The sequence below is a fragment of the Panthera tigris genome, chromosome B4 (assembly GCF_018350195.1).
Source record: "Panthera tigris isolate Pti1 chromosome B4, P.tigris_Pti1_mat1.1, whole genome shotgun sequence".
NCBI lineage: Eukaryota > Metazoa > Chordata > Mammalia > Carnivora > Felidae > Panthera > Panthera tigris.
The window spans coordinates 69,008,235-69,033,687 of NC_056666.1; the positions used below are offsets into that span (position 1 = coordinate 69,008,235).

Below are 25,453 nucleotides of genomic sequence, written 5' to 3' on the forward strand. Positions count from 1 at the left end.
AAACAATTTTGCCTTCTCTGTCAATATACCTAGAGCTCTACTTTTTTTTTTTTTTTTTAAAGTATATTTATCTATCTTGAGACAGAGCAAGAAGGAGAGGGAGAGAGAGAGAGAGAGAGAGCATGAGCAGGAGAGGGGCAGAGAGCAAATCCCAAGTATGCTCTGCCTTGACAGTGCTGAGTCCCACTTGGGGCTAGATCTCACAAACTGAGATCATGACCTGAGCTGAAATCAAGAGTCGACCACTTACCCAACTGAGCCACCCAGGCATCCCCTTAGAGTTCTACTTCTTAAACAAATACTTCTTTGGCATCTAGTATTACCTACCTGCTGCTTTTGTTAAGTTGATCGTCCCAGATCATCCTATAAAGTATGATAGTGTGCAAAAGAACCCTGACTGGACCACAAAACATGTAAAAATGAAGTGGTTTAACTCATGTCTAAAAATTACCAGTGAGCTGCATAAACTTTTTATCATACACATATAGTAATATACACACATACAAATTGGTTATTAATTATACTATTAATGATTCTTAATATTTGTGTCCCCCCCAAAAAGGGAAATAATATTTACTGGGATTTTTCCTCTAAGAAATATTATGATATCAAAGTCAGAATATAAAGCACAAAAAAATGTTACTATAAGAGATATCAAGGGGCAGCTAGGTGGCTCAGTTGGTTAAGCGTCCAACTCTTAATTTCAGCTCAGGTCATGATCTCAAGGTTTGGAGTTCAAGCCACGCATCTGGCGCTGAACTGACAGTGGAGGGACTGCTTGGGATTCTCTCTCCCCCTCTCTCTCTGTCCCTCCCTTGCTTACACTCTCTCTTTCTCAAAATAAACAAATATTAAAAAATATATCAATATGAAGTTTGTTAACAATTACATGTCAAAAATATTAGTTAGAGTTAACATGGGGGAAATAATTGACTGTCATTTTGTTCTTCATGCATTACACTGCTAGCCCAGTTTTAACATAAATTCTTATATTAGTGGGGTGCCTCGGTGGCTCAGTTGGTTAGGCCTCCAGCTTCGGCTCAGGTCATGATCTCGTGGTTTACAGGTTCAAGCCCTGTGCTGACAGCTCAGAGCCTGGAGTCGGCTTTGGATTCTGTGTCTCCCTCTCTCTCTCTGTCCCTATCCCCTCACGCTCTGTCTCTCTCTCCTTCAAAAACAAACATCAAAAAAAATTACTTAATTAAAAAAATTCTTATATTAGTTATAAGTAGTAGGTTTAATGTTAGAAATTATCAAGATGTACAGCGCTAGATCTATGTATACCAAATTTACAAGAAGAAATCCTTAAGAAGTTACTCGGTAGCAAATTTAAATGTTACCACGGCAAGGTAATAAAAGGGACTGGAAATCCAAGTATCTGAATCTGACATTACATGAACCAGCTACTGACTTTAAACAAGTCACAATCTTTCCAGGCCTGTTTTCTTACCTGTCAGGAGGATACTAGGCTAGAGCCATGAGTTCCAACACATAGAAAAGATCTCACCTAGCAGATTGCTCTGTTTCACCTGGCAGTTCTCAGTATAGCAACAAGAACTGAGCTGAAAATCCCAAACAAGAAGGATTTGCAAACAATGGTGGCCTCAACCTATTTTGAAAGTTTTAATACCAATATTTCTACCCCAAACCTCTTAAGACCTTTCCTACGAAGACAATCTTATCCCTCTATTATCAAGGTCTCAAGTAATAAAAACTCGCCAGTCTCAGGAAATTACTAAACCTCATGGAAGCTCTTGAAAGGTTCCTTCCAACTCTAAAATTCCAGGTAATTCTGTAATTTCCCATAATAAACAATACTGCAAAATGGAGTGTCTACTCAATCTTCTGAAACAGATTATCAATCACAGATCATATAACAAAAGGTAGAGATTTTAACATGCATGAAAGCCAATAAACAAAGCATTGTAGATATTTAGTAAATATTCGTTAAATCAAATCACAATGTATTTTACATACTTGCAATACCCTAAAATTACAAACTATCAAAGATAAAGGAAAATGTGTCTTAAGAAAATCTCAAACACCTGTTTCATTAAATCCTTGAATGAAAACTTGATATCCCACAAAATGCTAATCTTTCTACCAAAATATACTGGCTCTCTAACACCTCAGAAGAAAAGAAGAATAAGCAAAGAAATCTTTCACTCAAATAGTACAGTTTTATAAACTTCTTTATCAGAGACAAAAGAATGAAAAGATCAACCAGCAGTCAACCTGGATTTCAATCTAGGCTCTAACACTAAATCTGTGATTGGATGACCATCTTGCCCTCCTCATGTAGGGTGGTTTGATGAACAAATGTAAAGATATATAGGAAAGCATTCTGAACACAGAAAATTAGTATATGAATGATAAATAATTCAAAGATACTGCTTTTACTGAAACCACCAATAATAACAAAATTAATTTTGTAGCAGTATGTTACAAATATTATTTCAAACATATACTTTAACAGTAATGGCTACCATTCAATGATAATTTACTATGTGTAAGCCACTGTGATAAGGCTTTACAAAAATTTACTCATTTAATCTTCTCAACAATGCTTTAAAAAAAAAAAAAAAAATACCCAAGTAGCATACTGAAGATCACTGCCAATATAATCAGTAATATAGTTGAAGAAACAGATGTTAAATTCAGTAATGTAGTCCCATTATAAAATTATTTTATTCTCAAAAAAATTGTTTCTGGGATTTTTAAATATATATAAATTTAATAATCTGTACCATCCTATGTAAACTTCTCAAAGGCAAATAATTTTAGTCCTCTGAAACCTTACTTCAATTATATAACAACTATCGTCTGAAAAACAGCAGTTTCTTTTACAAATGTACATTATTTATACACGCATACACATAGACATATACACAGAGAAAAGGGGAGGGTTTTACTTAGCAGTGACATGGCAGTTTCATTTGGCTGAAATTTCTTGAGAAAACTAACCAAACTGGAAATTGGTCATGATGTTAGAACACACTTTACCAAAAGTGCTTAACTAGTAATGACTACACCAATAACTGATTTCATTCTTGATTTGAGCATAGGACTTCTCCAAAAAGTAGGACTATACTGGAAAATTAATTGTACATTCCTTCTTCTGTTTACTCATTAGCAAATATCATTTATCTATCTTTGCTAGAATTCAAACCCTCACAGGCTGGAATTGGGTCTCATCTATAATTCTACAGCCCTAGCATAATTCCTGGCATATGGTATGTGTTCATTAAGCATATACCGAATTCTAGAATTTTGTTCACTACCATTTATTTCTGATACTTCAAACATGTACACATGTGGGTTCTTCTCCAAATAATGACTTCTACAACCTGTATCAAAATTCCAACTTCTTCAAAGCTTATAGAGTTTTAAAAAAACAAACCAATAACTTTTCCTTTCTAATACGTATATTCCTCTTTCAACAAACTTTCATTGGACACCCATTACTTCCCAGGCACTTTGTCAAGCATCTTTGAAAAAGGTAATGAAAAGCTCCCATTTCCCTTAAGAAACTCAAGGGAGTTTCTTGATAACAAGAGAGTAAATGCATACAGGTAGCAGAATTACCATATGCTAAATGATATAACAAAGGTAAGCATCACAAACTGAGGCACTATTTAGATTCTAAAACCGGAAAACAGCTACTCTCACGACTTTAACCAGTTATTCATCCTCTGGAGAATTCATCCTCTGAGAAAGAATACTCAGCTTCATGAAAAAGACACTAATCAACTCCGGATTTATGAGGAAATGCTGAAGCTAGATGAAGATCACAATCAGAGGTATGCACAAAAGACACACGAAGGCAGGCATGTTTGAGATTGGTCAAGGAGAATGTCACAGCCAACAGATACACAAACTAGGTTTGGAAGAATAAGCAGTTAACCAGGTAGGCGAAATGATAACAGAATTGTAGAAAAATATCAGCAACTACCCCCTGTTAGTCTGACTCCGAACAACTGGAAATAGACAACTGGAAGCACAAGATGAGGGAAAATTCCATTATTTCTTTAATGTCTGCCTAATTTCTATAGTTGTATAGGTGTCTAATAATGTATATAATTGATCTATCTTTAAAGTAACAAGTTCATAGACAAAACAATACTATCTCAACCATAAATTAAAAATTAGCTCCAGGGGCGCCTGGGTGGCGCAGTCGGTTAAGCGTCCGTCTTCAGCCAGGTCACGATCTCGCGGTCCGTGAGTTCGAGCCCCGCGTCAGGCTCTGGGCTGATGGCTCGGAGCCTGGAGCCTGTTTCCGATTCTGTGTCTCCCTCTCTCTCTGCCCCTCCCCCGTTCATGCTCTGTCTCTCTCTGTCCCAAAAATAAATAAAAAACGTTGAAAAAAAAAATTAAAAAAAAAATTAGCTCCATATTAATTATAATTAAATTTAATTTGTTCCATTAATTGTACCAGTAAATTCAAATAAATGCAAAATCTGAATTCTAAACTATTTTTCAATTAAACAATCTCAAATACCACAAATCTATGTTTAGTATATTCTAGTTTTTGATAGACCCTCAATGTCAACTAACTTTAAAAAACACTCAAAAGAGAACTTAAATATATTTCATTATATGCTGTACCTTTTCTTGATTTTAGTTTACTTTAGTCAAGAAATAATTCTCATTTGGGGCGCCTGGGTGGCTCAGTCAGTTAAGCGTCCAACTTCAGCTCAGGTCATAATCTCTGAGTCTGTGAGTTCGAGCCCGGCGTCAGGCTCTGTGCTGACAGCTCAGAGCCTGGAGCCTGCTTCAGATTCTGTGTCTCCCTCTCTCTCTGCCCCTCTCCTGCTCACGCTCTGTCTCTCTCTTTCAAAAACAAATAAATGTTAAAAAAAAAAAAAAAAATTTTTTTTTAAAAAGAAATAATTCTCATTTTTAGTTATACCATGCAAATTTCAATAATCTGAGTGGTAGTGAGATAACAAACAACCCTCCAAAGTTGTACTGTAAAAACACCAAGGTATAATATAAGGTACATTATCATTCTTGAAATATGAAACTAATATATTGTTACATGTCAATTAAAAATGATAAAGCTAAAAATGTTTCAAAATTGAGGGGCAAATTATAATTTTACTTGCACACATACATGTTTTTAAGTATAAGACAAGAACAAACATAATAAATATGAGATGCACAAAATTCTTTATGTTCTTAATTTTCAAAATAACTACATAGTTTGTTATAACATTACTATATTATAAAAATATTATTTCCGTGTTTAAAGACAAAGAAAGGTACGAAGACTCAGGGGTCACTTATCTCAGTTACTAATCTAACTGTAATAACTGTGCTTTTAATCAAGTAACAGCTTCAAAATACAAAACAAAACTGTGAAAAAATTTTTAAAAATTAATGCTAAAATATGTACCTACAAATTATGGACAAAATAGTCTGATAATATTTTTACAAGCATAGGCTTAAAAGTTTTGGGGGATGGGATGCCTGGGTGGCTCAGTCAGTTAAGCGTCTGACTTTAGCTCAGGTCATGATCTCACGGTTCATGAGTTTGAACCCCCCACGTCAGACTCTGCTGACAGTGCCAAGCCTGCTTGGGATTCTTTCTCTCTCCCTCTCTCTCTGCCCCTCCCCTGAATGCACACTTGTTCTACATACGACTCTTGATCTCTAGGTCATGAGTTCAAGCCCCATGTTTGGGTGTAGAAGTTACTTAAAATAAAAAAAAGAAACTTAAAAAAAAGTTATTAAGGGCACCTGGGTGGCTCAGTCAATTAAGCATCCAACTCTTGTATCGGCTCAGGTCCTGATCTCATGGTCATGAGATTGAGCCCTGCAACAGGCCTGTACTGAGGAGCCTGCTTGGGATTCTCTCTTTCTCTTTCTCTTTCTCTCTTTCTCTCTCTCTCTCTCTCTCTCTTTCTCTCTCTCTCTCTCTTTCTCTCTCTCTCCAAAATAAAAAAACTTAAATTTTTTAAAAAGTTATTGGAAAAGTGATTCCAGTTGTTAAACAGCAATAGTAAAATTTAAAGGAATGTTAGCTGAAAAAGTTTAAATGCCTAAAATGTTCCAAATACTTTACTGGCTTTGGAGGATACAACAAAGGGTACGACTGCCCAGAAGGGTAGATAAACACGTAGACAATACTACCACAATATGATGATTTTCTAGAGATAATTACATATGCATTTACATAGATAGACTGAACAATAAAATAGTTGGGATGAGGAGGTTATAATCCCAGAGGATTTCTCCCAGAGGGTTTCTTTTAAGAAGCACCATCTGATGAAAATACTTAAGTGCTGATGCAGCGTAAGATTGGTTGGGATACGCAGCAGGAAATGAAGCTAGAAAGGCAAATCAATGACAGATATTACAATCTTGTATACCATGCTCGGGAGCTCAACCTTTATTCAATAAACAGGACTTTATTCACTGGAGAGGTCTTAATTTTTATGTTTTAAAAAACATACTGAAATAATGTTAGCAGCATTAGGGAGAACAGACCAATTTGTCATAATTCATGAGAGAAAAGACATGGGCTTCTAAACTATAGTGACATAAACTGGAAAAAGGACAGATTTTAGAGACAATTCAAAGACTGGACATGAGGAACAACGAAGAGTTAGATCAAAGTTGAGACAATGATAGTTTCTGGCTTAGATTCCAGAAAGAGCATGCCACATACAAAGTAAAGTATATAGAGAAGAAGCCAGGTTTCAGTAGGCAGAAATTGATTTCAAAGATGTACAAGAAAAACCAGAGACAAAATGTGTTAGAGACATCAAAAAGGGAGAATTTCAATTAAAAAAAAAAAGGCTACCAACATCAAATACTATGGAGGTGACATGGAAAGAAAAGATTAGGCCACTGAGTTTAACAAGTAGGTCACTAGGTTATCAGAGAGATCTTACTCAACAAAGGATAAATGAAAGGAAAAGAATGCCTGCTGAAGTAAATCTGTGGGATGTGGAAACCCATGCTAGTAAAACCTTACACCAGCAGTTCATAAACTTTTTGGTCTCTGGCTCTCTTATCCTCTCAAAGTTAAAAGAGCTTTTGTTTATGTAAGTCTTACCTAGCAAGAAATAAATTGCTATATTAGAAATAAAAACAGCTAAAATTTAAATGTATGTTAGTTCATTTAAAAAATAAAGCAGATCACATTTTCATATAAACACTTTTAAAACCTGTATTTTTCAAATCAAAAGTAATTTTGTGTGAAGAGTAGCACTTGCTATTTTTGCAAAACCTCTAGTATCTGGCTTAACAGAAGACATCTGGATCGTCATATCTACTTCTGCATTCAATTTGTTGCAGTATGTTGGTTTAGTTCAAGAATATAAAGGAAATCTAGACTCCCACAAATATATAGTTGAAAAGGGAGTAGTTTAATATTAATAGCCTTTTCAGATAATTATAGATATTCTTCTTTGATACTACATAAAAACACAAGTAGTTATTTCTCAAAGGTTAGTTGCATGTGATATCTAAAACTTTATCAACAAACTTTTCAGAGTAGTCCTTTAAAATCCATTGGTTTCTTTTGTACTTTAAATGGATTATCTATGCATGGTTTTGTAACATCACACATTGGTTATCTGAATATACTAGTTCACTGACTTACACAGATCTTCCAAACATCAACAAATTTCATGATAAATTATCAGAAGTTACATTCATTAGTATCACCACCTGATTTCATCCTTAAAGTACTGGGATCAACAGTGGTTACATGTTTTCAAAAATTCTAATTTTCACTTGAAAGCTCAATTTTTATCATTGGCAACAAACACTATCAATTGTCTTCCTTGAAGTGACAAACTCACTGTGTTCATTTTTGAGAAAATAGATGCTACATATCCAAGTCTGAATAACCACAGTTTGCCAAGCATTCTTTCAAGTAAAAACGATCCTCCATGAAAAAAGCAGCTAGTTCTGCTTGCAAATTAAATAACTACACAAATGCTTTCCCTTGAATCAACCAATGTACTCTAAGTATGCACCAGAAGGGCTTTACTTTACTTCCCAGTTCATCAAATACGTTAAAAAAGACATGAGACTTCCTAAAATTCATAACTTTTACTGCTTCATCAAGGGAATATATGCTTAAGTGAAACTGGCATTGTTTTTACTTCACACGCATGGTAGTGAATATTACGATGAATACAGATAGCAACTTGGTGCCACTGCTTTGATTCATGCTAAGAGTCCAGCAGTTTTACCCATCCTTGCCTCTGTACCACCACCGCAAAGGTTAATACAGCAAAAAAGACAAATAACATCTTAATATGACTGTGAAAATAGTTTGGACCTCACAGAGTCCCTTAAAGGGTCTCAGGGACCCCCCCAGGGTTATTCAGATCACACTCTGAAAACCACTACTCTAAATTATCCAAACACTAATCACTTTAAGAATTTCCTTGTAGGGGCGCCTGGGTGGCTCAGTCAGTTGAGCGTCCGACTTCGGCTCAGGTCACGATCTCGCGGTCCGTGAGTTCGAGCCCCGCGTCGGGCTCTGGGCTGATGGCTTGGAGCCTGAAGCCTGTTTCCAATTCTGCGTCTCCCTCTCTCTCTCTGCCCCTCCCCCGTTCATGCTCTGTCTCTCTCTGTCCCAAAAATAAATAAACGTTAAAAAAAAAAAAATTTCCTTGTAAACAATGAAGCCCCTTGAGTACTCTAACCCAAGATATAAGGAGGAAAACCAACCAACCAACCTCCTAGAATAAGGAGTCTCTCTGAACAAGAACTCAGTGGTAGCTGGAAAGGCTCCTCAGACAGGTAGGGAGGCTTGGGAACTCTGAATTTCTGAAAAATGAACTGACTTTTATGGTCCTCAATTTTTTTCTCCCATTCCTACACCAAGAGTAGTAGAATCTGTGACAAATTTCAAATTAGAAGACAGAAAGCAAATATGACAACAATAATACTGAAAAGATTTTTATCAGATAATTGGGGTTTATTTTAGATTTCTTCAGAATATAAATCATAGCAATTTACTTCCATTTTATAGAAGCTGAAATAATTAATCTTTTTAACAACAGTCAGATCCTGACCATATTACTGTGTTCAGAAATACCTAGCGCAGCCCTTGTATAAAACGAGACACTCCGTAAACACTGCTGAACGTCAAAGTAGTTGAAATGAGTTAAGAACACAGGTCACCAGAAACCTAGTATAACTCTTTCTTCTAAAATCTTTTTCATTGTTCCATAAAATAACATCTCTCAAAAACGTTAAGAGAGCTATTACAACTTACCCTGAGAAAATATAACATTACCTGTTATACTTTAAATTCTACCTAAAAGTTTGCTATGGACTTGGGTGTTTTATATGCTTTCATTTAGGTCACACTTCAAAATCAAAACAAATAGCTCTATCATTCTCATTTTTTAGTATGTGCCACCTGAGTTAGGCAGTAATTTCCATTCCTATATGAAGTGGCAAGAAGATACTACTCTAATTCAATCATCATACACTGACTGCACTACCCTTCACACACTATACTAAATATTTCACTTTCTCTGATGCTTTAGATTGGTTCTTAATTTCTTAAAGTTTCTTAGGTTTATATGTGAGACACTTATTGCCTTATAAGTACTTGATGAAGATATAAAGATGAAGGAGACTGTTTAGTGCCTTTCACAGTAATTTGTCACCACAACTTTTTCTTTTTTAAATGTTTCCTGTCAGTTTGACATTTATCACTGCTTCTCTCACAAAAGTACAATGCAGAAAACTTGAAGTGCTTGAACTATCTAGTTATTTAGATTCTGGATAAAAAAAAGAGATTTATCAAACTTAAACTAATTAAGGTCAGCAAGCACAAAACCGAAATCCAAACACAGAAATGGCATAAATTTAAAGGCTATAACTGATCAAAATTTAGGAACTAAAGCTACTTCATATCATGTTTCATTTTAAAATACTACTACGATTATAACCTCATTTCACTGCATAGTTATTCTGCAGAAAAACGTGACCTACCAAGGATATAGCCAAAGAAAATGGGTCTTCTGTTGAAATATAAAAGATTTGAACTCAGAATCTTAAAAGATAAAATTGTCAGTAAAGACTCTGGAGGGAGACCATGGGCTCCGCCTTCTCTGGAGGTTTAAAAAAAAAAGACTTCAAATGTCTGGAATGCCTTAGACTTGGCCTCACATTTGGCGACTTCGAGACAGAATCAGTTCAAAGGTCAGTCTGACCCAAGCAATTCAAGTCCCGTAGGTCAGTCACGCAGACAAGTCATTAGCAAACTGCATCTTCAGCTCTGCTGCTATCCAGTCCCTGCTTTGATAATCGCCAACCTTACCCCTGAAATTACCCTAAGTGCTAATTAACATGTCAGTTGTAGAGAATTATTTCTTCCAACTCCTGAAACTTCTGCTTCTCTCTAGTGTTCTGCAACCCTTTAATCCTGTTTTTCTAACATTACCAGAGAGGGAAGTATTTTGTGGTGCAATCAATATCTACCCTATTAACAATTCCCTGTTCCACTGTTCTATCCAAACAGGGATTCCACTCTGAATTTCAGAAAGTGGTTGGAAAATAACAGGTAACAGAGAAATTAGAGCTCTTAGATTTAATTTAGGGCCAAAATCAAAAGAGAAGATACAATTCAGAGAGAGGAAGGAAGAAGCTGAGAGGGTCGTAGTGTAGAACACTTACTTTTAGGAACAGAGTGTCCCTTAGACTTCTGGTGAGTTGCCCAGAGCCTCTTCAGTTTCAATCCAAATGACAATGCTTCTCTGAGTCCTCCTCAAGTAATGTTTCCACCACTAAAAATTGGATCTACAAGAGCTCAGATGTACTGGTAAAAAATATCAGGGGCCCCCTTGTGGGCCTCAAACCTCTTTTAAACTAGGCCCACTTCTCTGTCCTGGGCCAACTCCCCTGTGCACTATATTGCTTCTTCTTCCAGGTGCCAGGTATTCAGCCTGTTTCTTCTCTTCTGAGCTGCCACCACCTACTCTATTTCTCAGGGTTCCTCTAACCCCAAGACTGGCTGTGGAGTAGGACAACAGCTTCCCCCCTTCCTTGCTGTCCCTGCAAATAAACATATAGGCTCTTCTAGTTTCAGTATTTTTTCTAATGGCTACAAGAAAATAGAAAGGGAACAACAAAAAGCAACAATATCGTACCAGAGATTAAGATTATAACAAATGTCTCCACTTTAAAGTTCCTGCCTCCAAAAACCACATTTTCTAAAAACTGCTTGAGTGTTTTAAGAAGTACAAAGCATTAACACAGATATACAAATATATATTCTAAACCAAATCCAACCTGATACAAAGACATAAAGATACTCTGCTTTTCAAATACTTAAATCACGGGTCCAAAAACTGTTGCCACATTTACTTTAGCAAATAAGTGCTTTTTTACTTTTCAGAATGGTCTGTTATATCCCCTTAAATTTAGATGTTTGAAAGTTTGCTTTTTAAAGGATATCATGAAAAATGCTCAACACATTTTATCCAATGTAAATGACAATATACAAAACACATATTATGATTCACAGAAAGACATGTCAGAAGCAGCTAGCTTCACAAAGCAAATCATAAACTTTTAAGTTATTGCCAACTATCTCTGTCTCTACATTTTAAAATTTTAGTAAGTTGTTATAAATGGCATTCAAAAATCTAGTATCTAATTTTCAGAAATTTAACTTCTACAGAATACATAAATCTAATGTCACTATAGAGGTCTTCTTTAAAACAACAGTATATCACATTAGTATACTTATACTCTTATGATAATTTAGTTTCTAACAGACTTTGTAACATCAAAATACATGATATCTAAATATTAGGCTATAACTCACATGATTATAATAAATTCAAAGACTATCTTGCTACAAAGGCAAAGGAACTCTAAAGTGTTGGCAGATCAACAATGTCAGACTTTGAATTTCCTGTATGACTTTCTTCATCCACTTAATTCACTTAAGTGGTTTTTTGAAAGACTGAGTTATTATACTGTAAGACTACAATAAAATAAAGACTGAAAATAGGCAGAGATCATTTTATCTCATTTGTAGAGTCTAATAGATTGCCATTTAATCAAACTAAAAATATTCAGATACTTTCAGTAAAAATGTGTCCCTGTGACTGGGCTCACCTCCAACTATTTATAAAATATTAGAGAATTAGAATAAACATACTAAACAAAACCTTGATCTAACCTTTCCAGACTCTAAATAAAAAAGGAAGTTTAACCTATTGTGTATTCTATAATCAGATACTTTTTTTTTTTGAGGAATGAAATTAAATTCCATCTTTTGCTCCTACAGAGGATTTCATGGCTTTTCTTTGATTCCAACACACTAACACAACAATGCAGCCAACATTAATATACCCAGACTAGGCGGGGGGGGGGGGGGGGGGCATTACACCCAGCGATACGAATTAAATCGCAGTTGCTAATGCCTCCCTTAAATAATTTATTCTCTCTTGGCAGCATATAACGTTACAGCCTCTTCAATTACCCCTCACCGCAAACCATAGCAAGGGTCGCAATCAATCTGACCCAATTCCTATAGCGGCCACCACCTCAGTCTCGCCTGCTCCCGCGGGGTCTGCGAGTGTCACGGGAGGGGGCGGCAGCCGCAGGGGCGTCCTCTGCGCCGCAACCCGGGCGCCCCACGGCGCGCGGGGCAGGCCCGGGACTCACCGGGTGGAGGTGCCCTTCCGCACATCGCACATCATGCACTTGAAGGCCTCGGCGCTGTTCCGGAAGGTGCAGACGCTACAGTCCCAGTAACCCTCATCCGAGGACGGCTTCGGCTGCCGCTTCGGCCTGCAGGACACAACCCGGACACGACGCGGCGCGGGGTCACCAGCAGGCCGCGCCCGGCGCCCGGGCCCCGCGGCCGCCCCCGCCCCGCCCCCCGCCCCAATTCCGCGACCCCCGCCCCGCGGGCCCCCGGCGCGCCGCGCTCCAGCTAGGAGTGGGAGGGGAGTCAGGAAGGGGGAGGGCGCGGGCGCGGCCGCAGTCGTCGTCGCCGCCGCCTCTCTGACACCCCGGGCTGCCGCTCCGGCCGCCGCCATCGCGGCTCCATTGTGGGGCGGCCGGCGCCGGCCCCTCACGCGGCAGTGCTCGCGCAGCAGCGGCGCCAGCGCCGCCCCCGTTCTGGCCCCGCTGCCCGGGCGGCGAGCGAGACGGCCGCCCGAAGCCCGCCGCGAGGGCCCCGCCGCCTGCACAGTCCGGGCCCGGGGGCCCGGGCGCTGTTACCTGGTGGGGCTCTTCTTGTCTCCCATGGCTTGGCTACAGATGCACGCGGAGAGTCGCCGCCGCGGCCGCTCTGTTTGTCAATAAGGAGGATAATAAGCCGGGCGGAAGCGGGCGGGGGAGGAGGGAAGAGGGGGCGGGGAAGGCCGCACCGCCGAGCTCCGGAGCCGCCGCCGGATCCCACGCAGCCTCCAGCTGTCGGGGAAACTCCTGCCTGGGTGCACGTGACCCGAGCCGGCCAACCAGCAGCGGCGCCGGAGACTTCAAACGCGGCCAGCGCGGCCCAGCACCCGCGGCGAGTTCGCGGGCGGGCGGCGTGGGGGTGGTCGCTGCAGCCTCGGGCGCCGCCGCCTCTCCGCTCCGCTCTCCGCGCTTCCCTTCCGCATCCTTGGCTGTTGGTGGCTGCCACGCGCTGCAGGGCCACTCTGACTGGGGGATGCTCAGTCATCCCGCGGGACGTGTGCTCCCGGGTGGAGCCGGCGTTGGGAGGTCAGCCCGGTTCGGGAGCAGTGCCCGGCCGCGGTCTCCAGGTAGAACCGCTTTTCCGGCCTCGACCGTCCTTGACTGCTCAGGCTCAGCTCGAGAGACACCTGGGGGAAGGCGGGAACCAATATTGAGCGCCATTGCTAGGTGCCTTAAAATACTAATTTTCTGTACGCAAATCTCTACCAAGTAGGTACTGTCGCCCTTAATTTAGAGGAAACGAAACCGAGGCTCAAGAGAGGGTAGGTGACTTCCTCTGTATTATATAATTAGAGGATGACAAAGCCAGGAGGAATTTAACCCTGGTTTTAATTCCAAATGCACTCTTTTGGCCTCCCAGGACTCAACAGTAGCCGCTTAAAATAAAACAACTCATAAGCCCTTTTCTTTTTTTCGATAACGAGTTTACATAGTCCCTGAATGTTGTCTGTTGAGTAAGAAACGAACACTTTTCCACCAAGTCTCGTTTCCTCGACACACTAGATAGATGCCCTCATCTCGTACTAGACCCTAGCAACACCAATTTAACTGGTTTCCTAAACTCCAGCCCCACTTCCCCAATCGACTCAGTAATCCACAACCAGATACGAAATAAAATACTGATAATATTAGGCCACCACGCTGATCAAGTACCTTGCTAAGGCTCTCAGACTCCATAGCTTGGCATTCAAGGATTTCCACTCTTTCTCCCTACCTCCTCATCCTACTTCCTATCAGAAAAGCGGCCTCCTGGCAAAGACAGCAGATAAAATTAATTTATTTGTTCCTTCACCCACATGGCTTACTTCTGCATAAAATACTTTCCTCTTCTGTTTCTACCCAGTCTTTCTAGGTTCACAGCAAGTCCAAATTCCTGTAAAATAATAACCTCAATAACTGAAAGAATGTTAAGGTACTTAACATTAACATATTAAAGAAATAGTAATGTCAAAATTCCCAGTTCCCAGCCTACTTTCCCTGTTCCTTCACTAATGGATCTTGGAAATTGTAGTTAATTTCTGTAATTTTCAACTTCTCCATCCGCAAAATGATATCTGTATTTATGGAGTTGTGTGATTAATAACAACGTAACATTTTAGCACTGTTTGGCAGGCACTTTGCAAATCTCTTCACACCAATGCATTTTCTTAAAGGACTCAAAGTATTAGGCAAATGTTCTTATCAACTAGCCTATCCATTTGAAAGACAAAGAATTTAGGGCCCAGGTTAAATGGTTTTTCCTTAATGAAAAGGCCAGAATTAGAGCTCAGATATCTTACTGTCTTTTACCAGACCGTGATTTCTGATTAACCAAATCACTCCAATTTACAGCAGTCCCTGAACTCACTGCACCATCTGTACTTTTTGAAAAGTGTCGCTTCTCCAGACTCCAACCTCAAATCAGAAACCATGAGGAATATGATTGAGAAAAGTGAACAAGGGGAGTTCTAAGGCCTAGTCTTCAATCTCTAGGTAATGCAATGGGTAACCTTAGGTAAGTCACTTCCTATTTTCCATCTATAAAATAAAGCAGTTAAAAACTGTTGTCTTAACTAAGGTCCCTTCCAAGGCTAAGGCATTGTGGGTTTTTTTTTAAATGTTTATTTATTTTGAGAGAGAGAACACAAATGGGGGAGGAGCAGAAAGAGAGGGGGACAGAGGATCCGAAGAGGGCTCTGTGCTAATAGCAGAGTGTGATGCAGGGGCTCAAACTCACAAACACTTAACCAACTGAGCCACCCCGGTGCCCCAGACATGGTGATGTTTCAAAATTCCTTGACTGGATGGATCATCAAGGAGAATGGCAAGAACTGGTTTACTTGCACAAGTGTTGGCAACAACTTATTTTTAAATCAAAAGAAAACCAAATCTGGGACTCTCAAACTCTCCCATGCTGCAAGTTACCATTTCACTAGAATCTAACCTCCGCCCCTGGAAAGTAAACTCCACTTCTGAATCATATACTTAAGAAGGCAGGAACTTTTATTTGTTGCCTTCATCACTGCATATTAAGCCCCTAGAATAGTCTGACACATAGTTGGTACTCAGTAAATGTTGTGAGAATGAATACATTCACCTGGGTCACGATTCTTGGACGAGTGATATTTTCATACAGGATTTACAGTCTGTTCAGCATATTGTGTACACAGAGGATGGTCAATCAATGCTGAAATTTACAACACCCCTTCAAACTGAACTTTACAACTCTGCAAAGTACTGCAGTCATTTTAGAAGAACTAGGAACCCAGTTTCTGTGGAGTACAAAAGCACACACGCTTGCACTAAACCAGCTGCCTCCCATTTATTAGTTCTTGTTTATAGAAAAACCCCCTTCCTGTAGCAGGTTTCCATAGAGAGAGTGATACTGAAGCCAATCCTCCTACTTCACCCAAAAATCATACCTTTTCCTTAAAGTGTTTCCTACTAATCTGAAAGAGTGGCCAGTGGAGAATATGAAGATCCTTGTCACCAGAGTCACCCAGATTCTTACCCATTTGGGTGTCTTCAATACATTAACAGAGTTCAATACTTTGGATATGCAATTCACTAGGGACACTTGTAAAATGACACAAACTCTTTAACAATAGTTTTAACAATTTAAAAATAAAGTGTTGAAATTGTCTTTAATAGCCTTAAGTTTTTAAATGTTTACTTATTTATTTTGAGAGAGCAAGAAAGCGTGAGTATGTGTGTGTGCAAGAGCAAACAGCAGAGAGAGAGGAGAGAGGGAATCATGCAGGGTCCACACTGACAGCAAGGCTCAATCCCACGAACTGAACTACGAGATCATGACCTGAGGATCAAGAGTTGGATGTTCAACCCACTGAGTCACCCAGGCAACCCTAAGGTGTTGAAATTTTCTAATGATTTCCTTTTTAAAAATTAAAATAATCCCTAGGTCATTGATATAATAATATTCATTTCCATTCTAATATGCTTTCTAGAATGGCAGAGACTGGAAAAGTTACTGAAACTGTGCATGGGATCCTGTACACAGATGAATAGTAATACTACTCTCTGTTGAGGTGGATGAAGGGATAGGGAGACCCTGTCTTAGATCAAGAGATTGACTGTGGGATCCCGGAGACCCCAGGTGGTTCTGATTAGCCCTGAGTTTCTAACAAGGAAGCAAACATAATAATAAAAGCTATGTATTAAAGTTTTCTATATAGTTATTTGACGGTAGAAGCTAATACCTGAAGTAAGACTGGAATGTGAGAGAACCAGTGTAACTGAGGAAGAAATGAGCTTCAAATCTTCTCTGGCAAAATTCAACATGAAGGATAACGGTAATAAATTGCAACTGTAAAACCAATCACATTTTAAAAGATTGATTTTTTGCTTTTTTTTTTTTTTTAGCTGGTTAGTGTTTTGTTTTTGCAAAGCAGAGATACCTTTCCTGATTTTATTCATTATAAAAGTTATATGTTACCACTGTATTAGTTTCTATAGCACCAAAATAAAATACCACAGACTGGGTGACTTTCACAAAAGAAATTTATTTCTTCATAATTCTAGAGGCTACATTCTGAAATTTAGGTGTCAGCAGGCTTGGCTTCTCCTGAGGCCTCTCTCATTGGCTTGTAGATAGCCACTTTCTCTCTGTCCCCACTTGGTCTTCTCTTTGTGTGAGTCTGTGTCCTAATTCTTATAAAGACAGAGTCCTATTAGATTAGGACCTACCCTAATGACCTCCTTTTATCTTAATTATCTCTTTGAAGACCCTATCTCCAAATAGTCACATTCTGAAGTACTGAAGAGTTAAGACTTCAACATGAATTTGCAGGGGGGACTAAAACAATTAAGCTCATAATACTAGCATAAAGAGGTGAGCAAAGATTTTTTTTTAAGTTTTTATTTTAATGTTTATTTATTTTTGAGAGAGAAAGAGTGCAAGCTCACAAACTGTGAGATCATGACCTGAGCCAAAGTCGGACACTCAACCAACTGAGCCACCCAGATTCCCCCAAAGATTTTTTAAATTAATGTTTCCAGTGTATTCTTGTAACATTACTAGTACAGATTCATAGTCCTCATCTGAAAGTTTTAAGGCTGGATATCTTTCATTAGAAAGACATTTGGGGATTTTCAAAAGGCATTATATGGTACAAACACTGCATAATTACATAACCCTCCAAGTGGGCTCTCAAGTAGTATCCCATAATCAAATGCATTAATATTTCTGCAAAATATATAAATATTTGTGCCGTGTGGGAAAATAAAATCCATAAATCACCTCACCTCAGTACTACTTAGGCTGTACTGCTAAATGATTATAGGTCAGGTAAAATATGAAAATGTTTTCAATTTTCAGTGCTTTTTAGATTACGGATTATGAAAAAGCATTGTGCATCTGTAAGAACTTGAGAACAAATTAAGATTGAAAAGATTAAAATTAAAAAGTTGAAGTCCACACTTTTTTTCTTTTCTTTCCCCCCTTTTTGATAAATGTATTCTTTAACCCTGTCCCCTATATCTCCCCATCCCTCCTCACTCATGTCCCCTCCAGTAACCATCAGTTTGCTCTCTACAGTTAAGAGTTTGTTTCTTGGTTTCTCTCTCTCTTTTTTTTTTCTTTGCTCATTTCTTTTGTTTCTTAAATTCCACATATGACTGAAATCATATGGTATTTGTCTTTCTCTGACAGGCTTATTTCACTTAGCATTATATGCTCTAGCTCCATTCATGCTGTTACAAATGGCAAGATTTCATTCTTTTTATAGCTGAGTAATATTCCAGTGTGTGTGTGTGTGTGTGTGTGTGTGTGTGTGTGTGTGTGTGTGTGTATCACCTCTTTTTTATCCATTCATCTGTCGATGGACACTTGGGCTGCTTCCATAGTTTGGCTGCAATAAACATAGGGGGGCATATATCCCTTTAAATTAGTGTTTTTTGTATTTTGGGAGTAAAGACTCAGTAGTGTGATTTGTGGATTATAGGGTAGTTCTATTTTTAACTTTTTAAGGAACCTTCGTATTGTTTTCCATGGTGGCTGCACCAGTTTACATTCCCACCAAAAGTGCATGAGGGTTCCTTTTTCTCCACATCCTCGCCTACACTTGTTGTCTGTGTTTTTTATTTTAACCACTCTGACATATATGGGATGATATCGCATTGTAGTTTTGATTTGCATTTCCCTAATGATAAGAGATGTTAAGCACCTGTTGGCCATCTGAATGTCTTCTTTGGGGAAATGTCTATTCATACTCAGTTTTAAATTGTATTACTTGTTTTTTGGTGTTGAGTTGTATCAGTTCTTTATGTATTTTGGATACTGACCCTTTTTGTATAGGTGATTTGCAAATATCTTCTGCCATTCAGTAGGTTGCTTTTTATTTTTTTTTGGTTGTTTACTATGCAGAAAGTTTTTATTTTGATGTGGTTTATTTTTGCTCAATAGCTTATTTTTGCTTTAATTTCCCTTTCCTCTGGGATCCTATCTAGAAAAATGTTGCTATGGTTGATGTTACACAGATTACTGCCTATGCTCTCTTTAAAGATTTTTATGGTTGCAGACCCACACTTAGTTTCTAAATCCATTTTGAGTTGTGTATGGTGAAAGGAAACTCCAGTTTCATTCTTTTGCATGTGGCTGTCCAGTGTTCCCGATACCATTTGTTGAAAAGACTGTCTTTTTCCTATTGTATAGTGATTCCTACTTTGTCAAAGATTAATTGACCATATAATTGGGTTTATTTCTGGGTTTTCTGATCTGTTGATCTGTGTGTGTCTATTTTTATGCCAGTACCATACTGTTTTAATTACTACTGCTTTATAATGTAACTTTAAATCTGGAATTGTGATACCTCCAATTTTGTTTTTCTTCTTCGAGATTGCTTTAGCTATTTGAGGTCGCTTGTGGTTCCATGTAAATTTTAGGATTGTTTGTTCTACTTCTATGAAAAATGTTGTTGGTATTTTGATAGGGATTGCATTAAACCTGTAGCATCTGTAGATTGCTTTGGGTAGTATAGACATTTAACAATTTAACAGTATAGATGCATTTATTTATTTTTCCAACCCATGAACATGGATTGTCTTTCCATTTCCTTTCATCATCTTGAATTTCCTTCATCAGTATTTTATAGCTTTCAGAAAACATCCACACTTTTTAACACAGCAATTCCACATTGGGGAATATATCCTAAAGATACACCCTGAAATGCATAAAAAGCTTTTACATGAAGACAGTCATTGCAGTTATTTTAACAAATATTGAAAATAACCTGAATGCCTATAAGAAGAGGAATAGTTACATAAATTATGATCTTACCAAAGGATTGAATTTTAAGCAGTCATTAGAAACTATCTTGAGGATGTGAATAGACATTTTTCCAAAGAATACATGCAGCTAGCCAAAAGATACATAAAAAGATGCTCAACATTACTAATCATCATGGAAATGCAAATCAGAACCACAGTGAGATATCACCCCACACCTGTTAGAATAGCTATTATCAAAAAGACAAGAGTGATCCCTATCAACATAACACCAGCATTCCTCACAGAACTAGAACAAACAATCCTAAAATTTGTACGGAACCAGAAAAGACCCCAAATAGCCAAAGCAATCTTGAAAAAGAACCAAAGCTGGAGGCATCACAATCCCAGACTTCAACCTATATTACAAAGCTGTAATCATCAAGACAGTATGGTACTGGCACAGAAACAGATACACTCAGATCAATGTAACAGAATAGAAAACCCAGAAATGGACCCACAAATGTGTGGCCAACTATTCTTTGACAAAGCAGGGAAGAATGTCCAATGGAATGAAGACAGTCTCTTCAGCAAATGGTGCTGGGAAAACTGGAGAGCAACATGCAGAAAAATGAACCTGGGCCACTCTCTTACACCAAACACAAAAGTAAACTCAAAATGGATGAAAGACCTAAACATAAGACAGGAAGCCATCAAAATCCTCGAAGAGAAAGCAGGCAAAAACCTGTTTGACTTTGGCTGCAGCAACTTCTTATTCAACACATCTCCAGAGGCAAGGGAAGCAAAAGCAAAAATGAACTATTGGGACCTCATCAAAATAAAAATCTTCTGCACAGCGAAGGAAACAATCAGCAAAACTCAAAGGCAACCAACAGAATGGGAGAAGATACTTGCAAATGACCTATCAGATAAAGGGTTAGTATCCAAAATCTGTAGAGAACTTAAACTCAACACCCAAAAAACAAATAATCCAGTGAAGAAATGGGCAAAAGACATGAAAGACACTTCTCCAAAGAAGACATCCAGATGGCCAACCGACACATGAGAAAATGCTCAACGTCACTCATCATCAGGGAAATACAAATCAAAACCACAATGAGATACCACCTCACACCTGTCAGAATGGCTAACATTAACAATGCAGGCAACAACAGATGTTGGCAAGGATGCAGAGAAAGAGGATCTGTTTTGTACTGCTGGTGGGAATGCAAACTGGTGTAGCCACTCTGGAAAACAGTATGGAGGTTCCTCAAAAAATTAAAAATAGTATTACCCTACAACCCAGCAATTGTACTACTAGGTGTTTATCCAAGGGATACAGGTATGCTGTTTCAAAGGGACACATGCACCCCAATGTTTATAGCAGCACTATCAACAATAGCCAAAGTATGGAAAGAACCCAAATGTCCATCGATGGATGAATGGATAAAGAAGATATGGTATATATATACAATGGAGCATTACTCAGTGATCAAAAAGAATGAAATTTTGCCATTTGCAACTACGTGGATGGAACTGGAGGGTATTATGCTAAACAAAATTAGAGAAAGACAAATATCATATGGCTTCACTCATGTAGAATATAAGATACAAAACAGATGAACGTAAGATAAGGGAAGCAAAAATAATATAAAAACAGGAAAGAGGACAAAACATAAGAGACTCTTAAATGTAGAGAAAAAAAGGTTGCTGGAGGGGTTGTGGTGGGGGGGAATGGGCTAAATGGGTAAGGGGCATTAAGGAATCTACTCCTAAAATCATTGTTGCACTATATGCTAACGAACTTGGATATAAATTTAAAAATAAATTAATTAATAAAAAAAAAGGCAAGAAGTAAATCCTGGTGAGAATATGTAGAAAAGGGAACCCTGTGTACTGACAGTGGGAATGTAAATTGGTGCAGCCACTATGGAAAACAGTATCAAGGTTCCTCAAAAAATTAAAAATAGGTGTCGCCTGGGTGGCTCAGTCAGTTAAGCGTCCGACCTCAGCTCAGGTCATGATCTCACTGTTGGTGGGTTCGAACCGCGCTGCGCTGACAGCTCAGAGCCTGGAACCTGCTTCAGATTCTGTGGCTCCCTCTCTCTCTCTGTCTCTCACTCGCACTCTGTCTCTCTCTGTCTCTTGAAAATAAATAAATGTGAAAAAAATTTATGTTAAAAATAGAACTAGCACATAATCCAGCAATTCCACTTCTGGATATTTATCTGAAAAGAATGAAAACTCTAACTCACAAAGACATTTGCACCCCCATGTTCATTGCAACATTATTTACAATAGCCAAGATGTTAGCAACGACCTAAATATCCACTGACATATGAATGGATAAAGAAGATGGCACACACACACACACACACACACACACACACACATATATGCATACATACACATATACACACATAAAGGAATATTTCATACAAGCACACACCAAGTGACCAAATAACTGCCACACTGACTGCTCTGACAACTCAGTATCCACACAAATGCTCCTACAAATGTTTGAGCATCTATACAATAACAAGATAGCTCTCTGCCCCCTAGATGCAACTATTCTGTGTACAAAGACATTCTCACCCTTCCCTAAGAATGAGGAGACACAGTACTCCAACAGTCATGGTGCTCATTTCTGGGCATCAATAACATCATCTATGTCTATGCTATTTTAGTTACTCTTTAAATTTAGTCACAGCCTTACCTGAATTTCTGTTACTTAAACACTAAATGTTACAGTTAACCTCCAACAAAACTTGTATTAAGTAATATAAGGAGAAAAAGAAGAAAATAGTTCATATTTACAAATATATATTCACACATGCAAGCACACATAGCAAGCAGTAAACAATGTGTATATAGTGCTACAATGCTCATTTCTGTAGCTGGGCATGGCGCCATAGTTAGTATTCACAACTTTTATCCATTAACCATTCTACATTCTATGTTTCCTTTTTCCGTAGGCACTTAGCCAATCTAAATTCTTTACCTGGTGAGGTGACCCAAACCTTCATTCCTGAATGCTCAGTGATACTGCCTTGGTTGGTTGCTGAAATTTCCAGTAACTTTATTACTGGACATTGAAGTACTAAGAGGTGATCTCAGGACTATCCTGGGTTGAGTACTATGTTTCAACAGTTGATCAGTTAATCAACCCAGTTTTTCCTTTGTAATCATAATCAATCTTCTCATCCAATAAAGCAACTCTCTTACTTATTTGATGGTTCAGTAGCATGAGGAACATTAAATGTCCAAGTGGAAGTTTCATCTTCTAATTCAACAGAAGAACCATTATTGTGGCCCTTGTGGAAGCATTCCTACCCTGGGCGTCAAGAGCTCTAGATCAGCAGAGTTTGATGTTGCAGGGATGGAAAGCAAAAGTTCTGCAAGCACGTTTTTAGGTATCATAGTGAACAAAGCCACTCCTAACTCCATCTCTTGATTCCTGTATTCTGGCTATGGAAAAGACAGTATCACATATCATTCTCTGACTTAAAGCATTTACTTACCTTGTAAGACAGCACATTTTTCAATGTATGGTCTCTAAACCGTCTGAATCTTGAGTAAGCCTTTCCACTGTTCTATTAGGTCAGATGCTTCAGTGACCAGTGAATTTCATGAGCATGAGTCCATTACTGCACTTTGTTTGCTGTGAAGTAAATTCCTTAACAGAAGCAATGTTGTACAGAATATAATGAAAATGGATAAGGCATTTTATGAGTCCACTTATAATGGTGCAAGAAAAAGCATTATAGACAGAGAAGGCAAGTCCATATCCAAAATAACGTGTCTATCCCAATGAAAACATCTATGTCTCTTTCCATGGGGGAAGTGGTCCAATATGATCAACCTACCACCAGGTGGCTGGCTTGTTCCTTCAAGGAAGAATGCCAGTGTTGGTCTGTGCTATTAGCTGGTTAGGCACTTAGCAATAGCCGTGTAGCAGGCTACAAAATTATCCTTGGTGAGAGAATGATATTACTGAGACCATGTTGAGCCTCCATTCCAGACAACATGGCCATTTTGAACATAGGTCCATTAAGAAAACACTAGGGTAGCTGGTTGGTGGACATCAAGAGACGTCATTTTGTCCACCTGATTATTGAAAACCTCCCCTTCAGATGATGCCGTTTAGCGAGTATTTTCATAGAACACAGAGATCCTCACACTCTAGCCCATTCTGAGAAGGCCATCCACATATCTCTTTCCCCAGACCATCTTGTATCAATCTTCCAATCTTGTCCCTTCCAAGTCCCTGACCATTGAAGCCATGAATCACTGCAAATCCATACTTTGGATCAAGTTTCAGCCCAGACGAGGTAGATAAACAGATGTATTGCTCTAAATTATACTTGTTAAGAGAATTTTCCTCTACTGATGCCCCTTCAGGGCCACCTCTCATTGAGACTATAATGATACAACCATCCACCTCTTGTTGGTACCAATATATAATGCAGAACCATTTGTAAACCAGTCCTGGATTTTTCATCCTCCATCAAACAGTTATAAGAAATTTCTTATAAGGCCATAGATGTGGATTGAAAGAGAGGAAAGGTCACTGTTGAAGGAAACATCATGCAATTACTTGTGTCTCCCAATTATGCTCTAATCCAGTATCTTATATACCATTTCTACCTGATGATAGATTGCTGCCATGCACACTCAACCTTATGACCTGGTGGTCCAGATTGCACTCATTTCATAAAAGGAAGCTCAGTTAATATTGTCCCTTGACATTCCATGGTTAGGCATTCAGTATCTATCCAAGGCTTAAATATCAAGGCAGGAATTGTTTCTCAAAAGGAGAGTAATTATCTGTAGAAGAGGGCGTGGATTTGCTCCCAAGACCTAGGGGTCTGCACTATGATCTCCATTCTGTGTAAAGAATATCTGTGTACTATACAATAGAGTGAATATAGGTATAATTGAGTATTAAATATTCTCACAGATAATTTCATTTTCTTATCAAATATCTTTTGTTAAAAATATGTTCTCTGATCTGCTGGCCTTCCTCAATATTCTGTTTTGGTTTTTATTATTTTCATTGTTTATGTTCATTTTTCCATCACTTTCCCCTGTTTTTTTCCTTATCTTTTCCTTCTTTTGTTTTCTACAGATATTGCCCTTGGAATTAACCTTTTCCAAGTTTTCCTCTTTGAGTTTTTTTTTTCAAAAAAATTTTAAAGATTTTTTTTTTATTTTTAAGCAATCTCTACGCCATTGTGGAGCTCAAACCTACGACCCCGAGATCAAGAGTCACACTCTCTACCCACGGAGCCAGCCAGCTGCCCCTCCTCTTTGGGTTTTCTATTTGACACACTTATTATCTTCTCCTTAGGTTTTCTGTACTTCTTTTTCATATCACTTTTATCTCTGTATTTTCTTTTAATTCCATTTTATTTCTACTAGTTTCTTATCTGTGCCATTTTAAGTTTTTAACACATACCCTAGGGATAAGATTGTTATATTTAACCTTATAGAGCTTGTTGGATTTCAGTGGAAAAAATTGCACAACATGTGAGAATATTCAATATAGTATGGTTGGATTATCAAAATTATAAAGTCA

The 25,453-nt window shown here is 38.4% G+C and overlaps 2 protein-coding genes across 20 annotated transcripts in view; one reads left to right on the forward strand and one right to left on the reverse strand.

Annotated features, from left to right (window-relative positions):
- YAF2 (YY1 associated factor 2) overlaps positions 1 to 13,687 on the reverse strand; it is a 75,846-nt gene extending 62,159 nt beyond the window's left edge. For 2 of the 7 annotated variants that reach the window (XR_006219901.1, XR_006219902.1), the window contains exons 1-3: positions 13,216 to 13,334; positions 12,655 to 12,780; positions 10,654 to 11,031 (exon numbers count right to left, since the gene is read on the reverse strand). Coding sequence is in view for 5 of the 7 variants with exons in the window: in XM_042992127.1 (XP_042848061.1) it covers positions 12,686 to 12,780; positions 13,216 to 13,660 (540 nt within the window). In the remaining 2 variants the exon portion in view is untranslated. Of the gene's footprint in view, positions 1 to 10,653; positions 11,032 to 12,654; positions 12,781 to 13,215 lie in introns of those variants that run through there. The other 5 variants (XM_042992127.1, XM_042992129.1, XM_042992128.1 and 2 more) reach the window with 4 other exon arrangements.
- Positions 13,647 to 25,453, forward strand: part of PPHLN1 (periphilin 1) — a 246,928-nt gene continuing 235,121 nt past the window's right edge. For 7 of the 13 annotated variants that reach the window (XR_006219897.1, XR_006219900.1, XR_006219896.1 and 4 more), the window contains exons 1-2: positions 13,690 to 13,937; positions 15,007 to 15,169. The gene's annotated coding sequence lies outside the window, so the exon portion shown is untranslated. Of the gene's footprint in view, positions 13,938 to 15,006; positions 15,170 to 25,453 lie in introns of all 13 variants that reach the window. The other 6 variants (XM_042992123.1, XM_042992125.1, XM_042992119.1 and 3 more) reach the window with 5 other exon arrangements.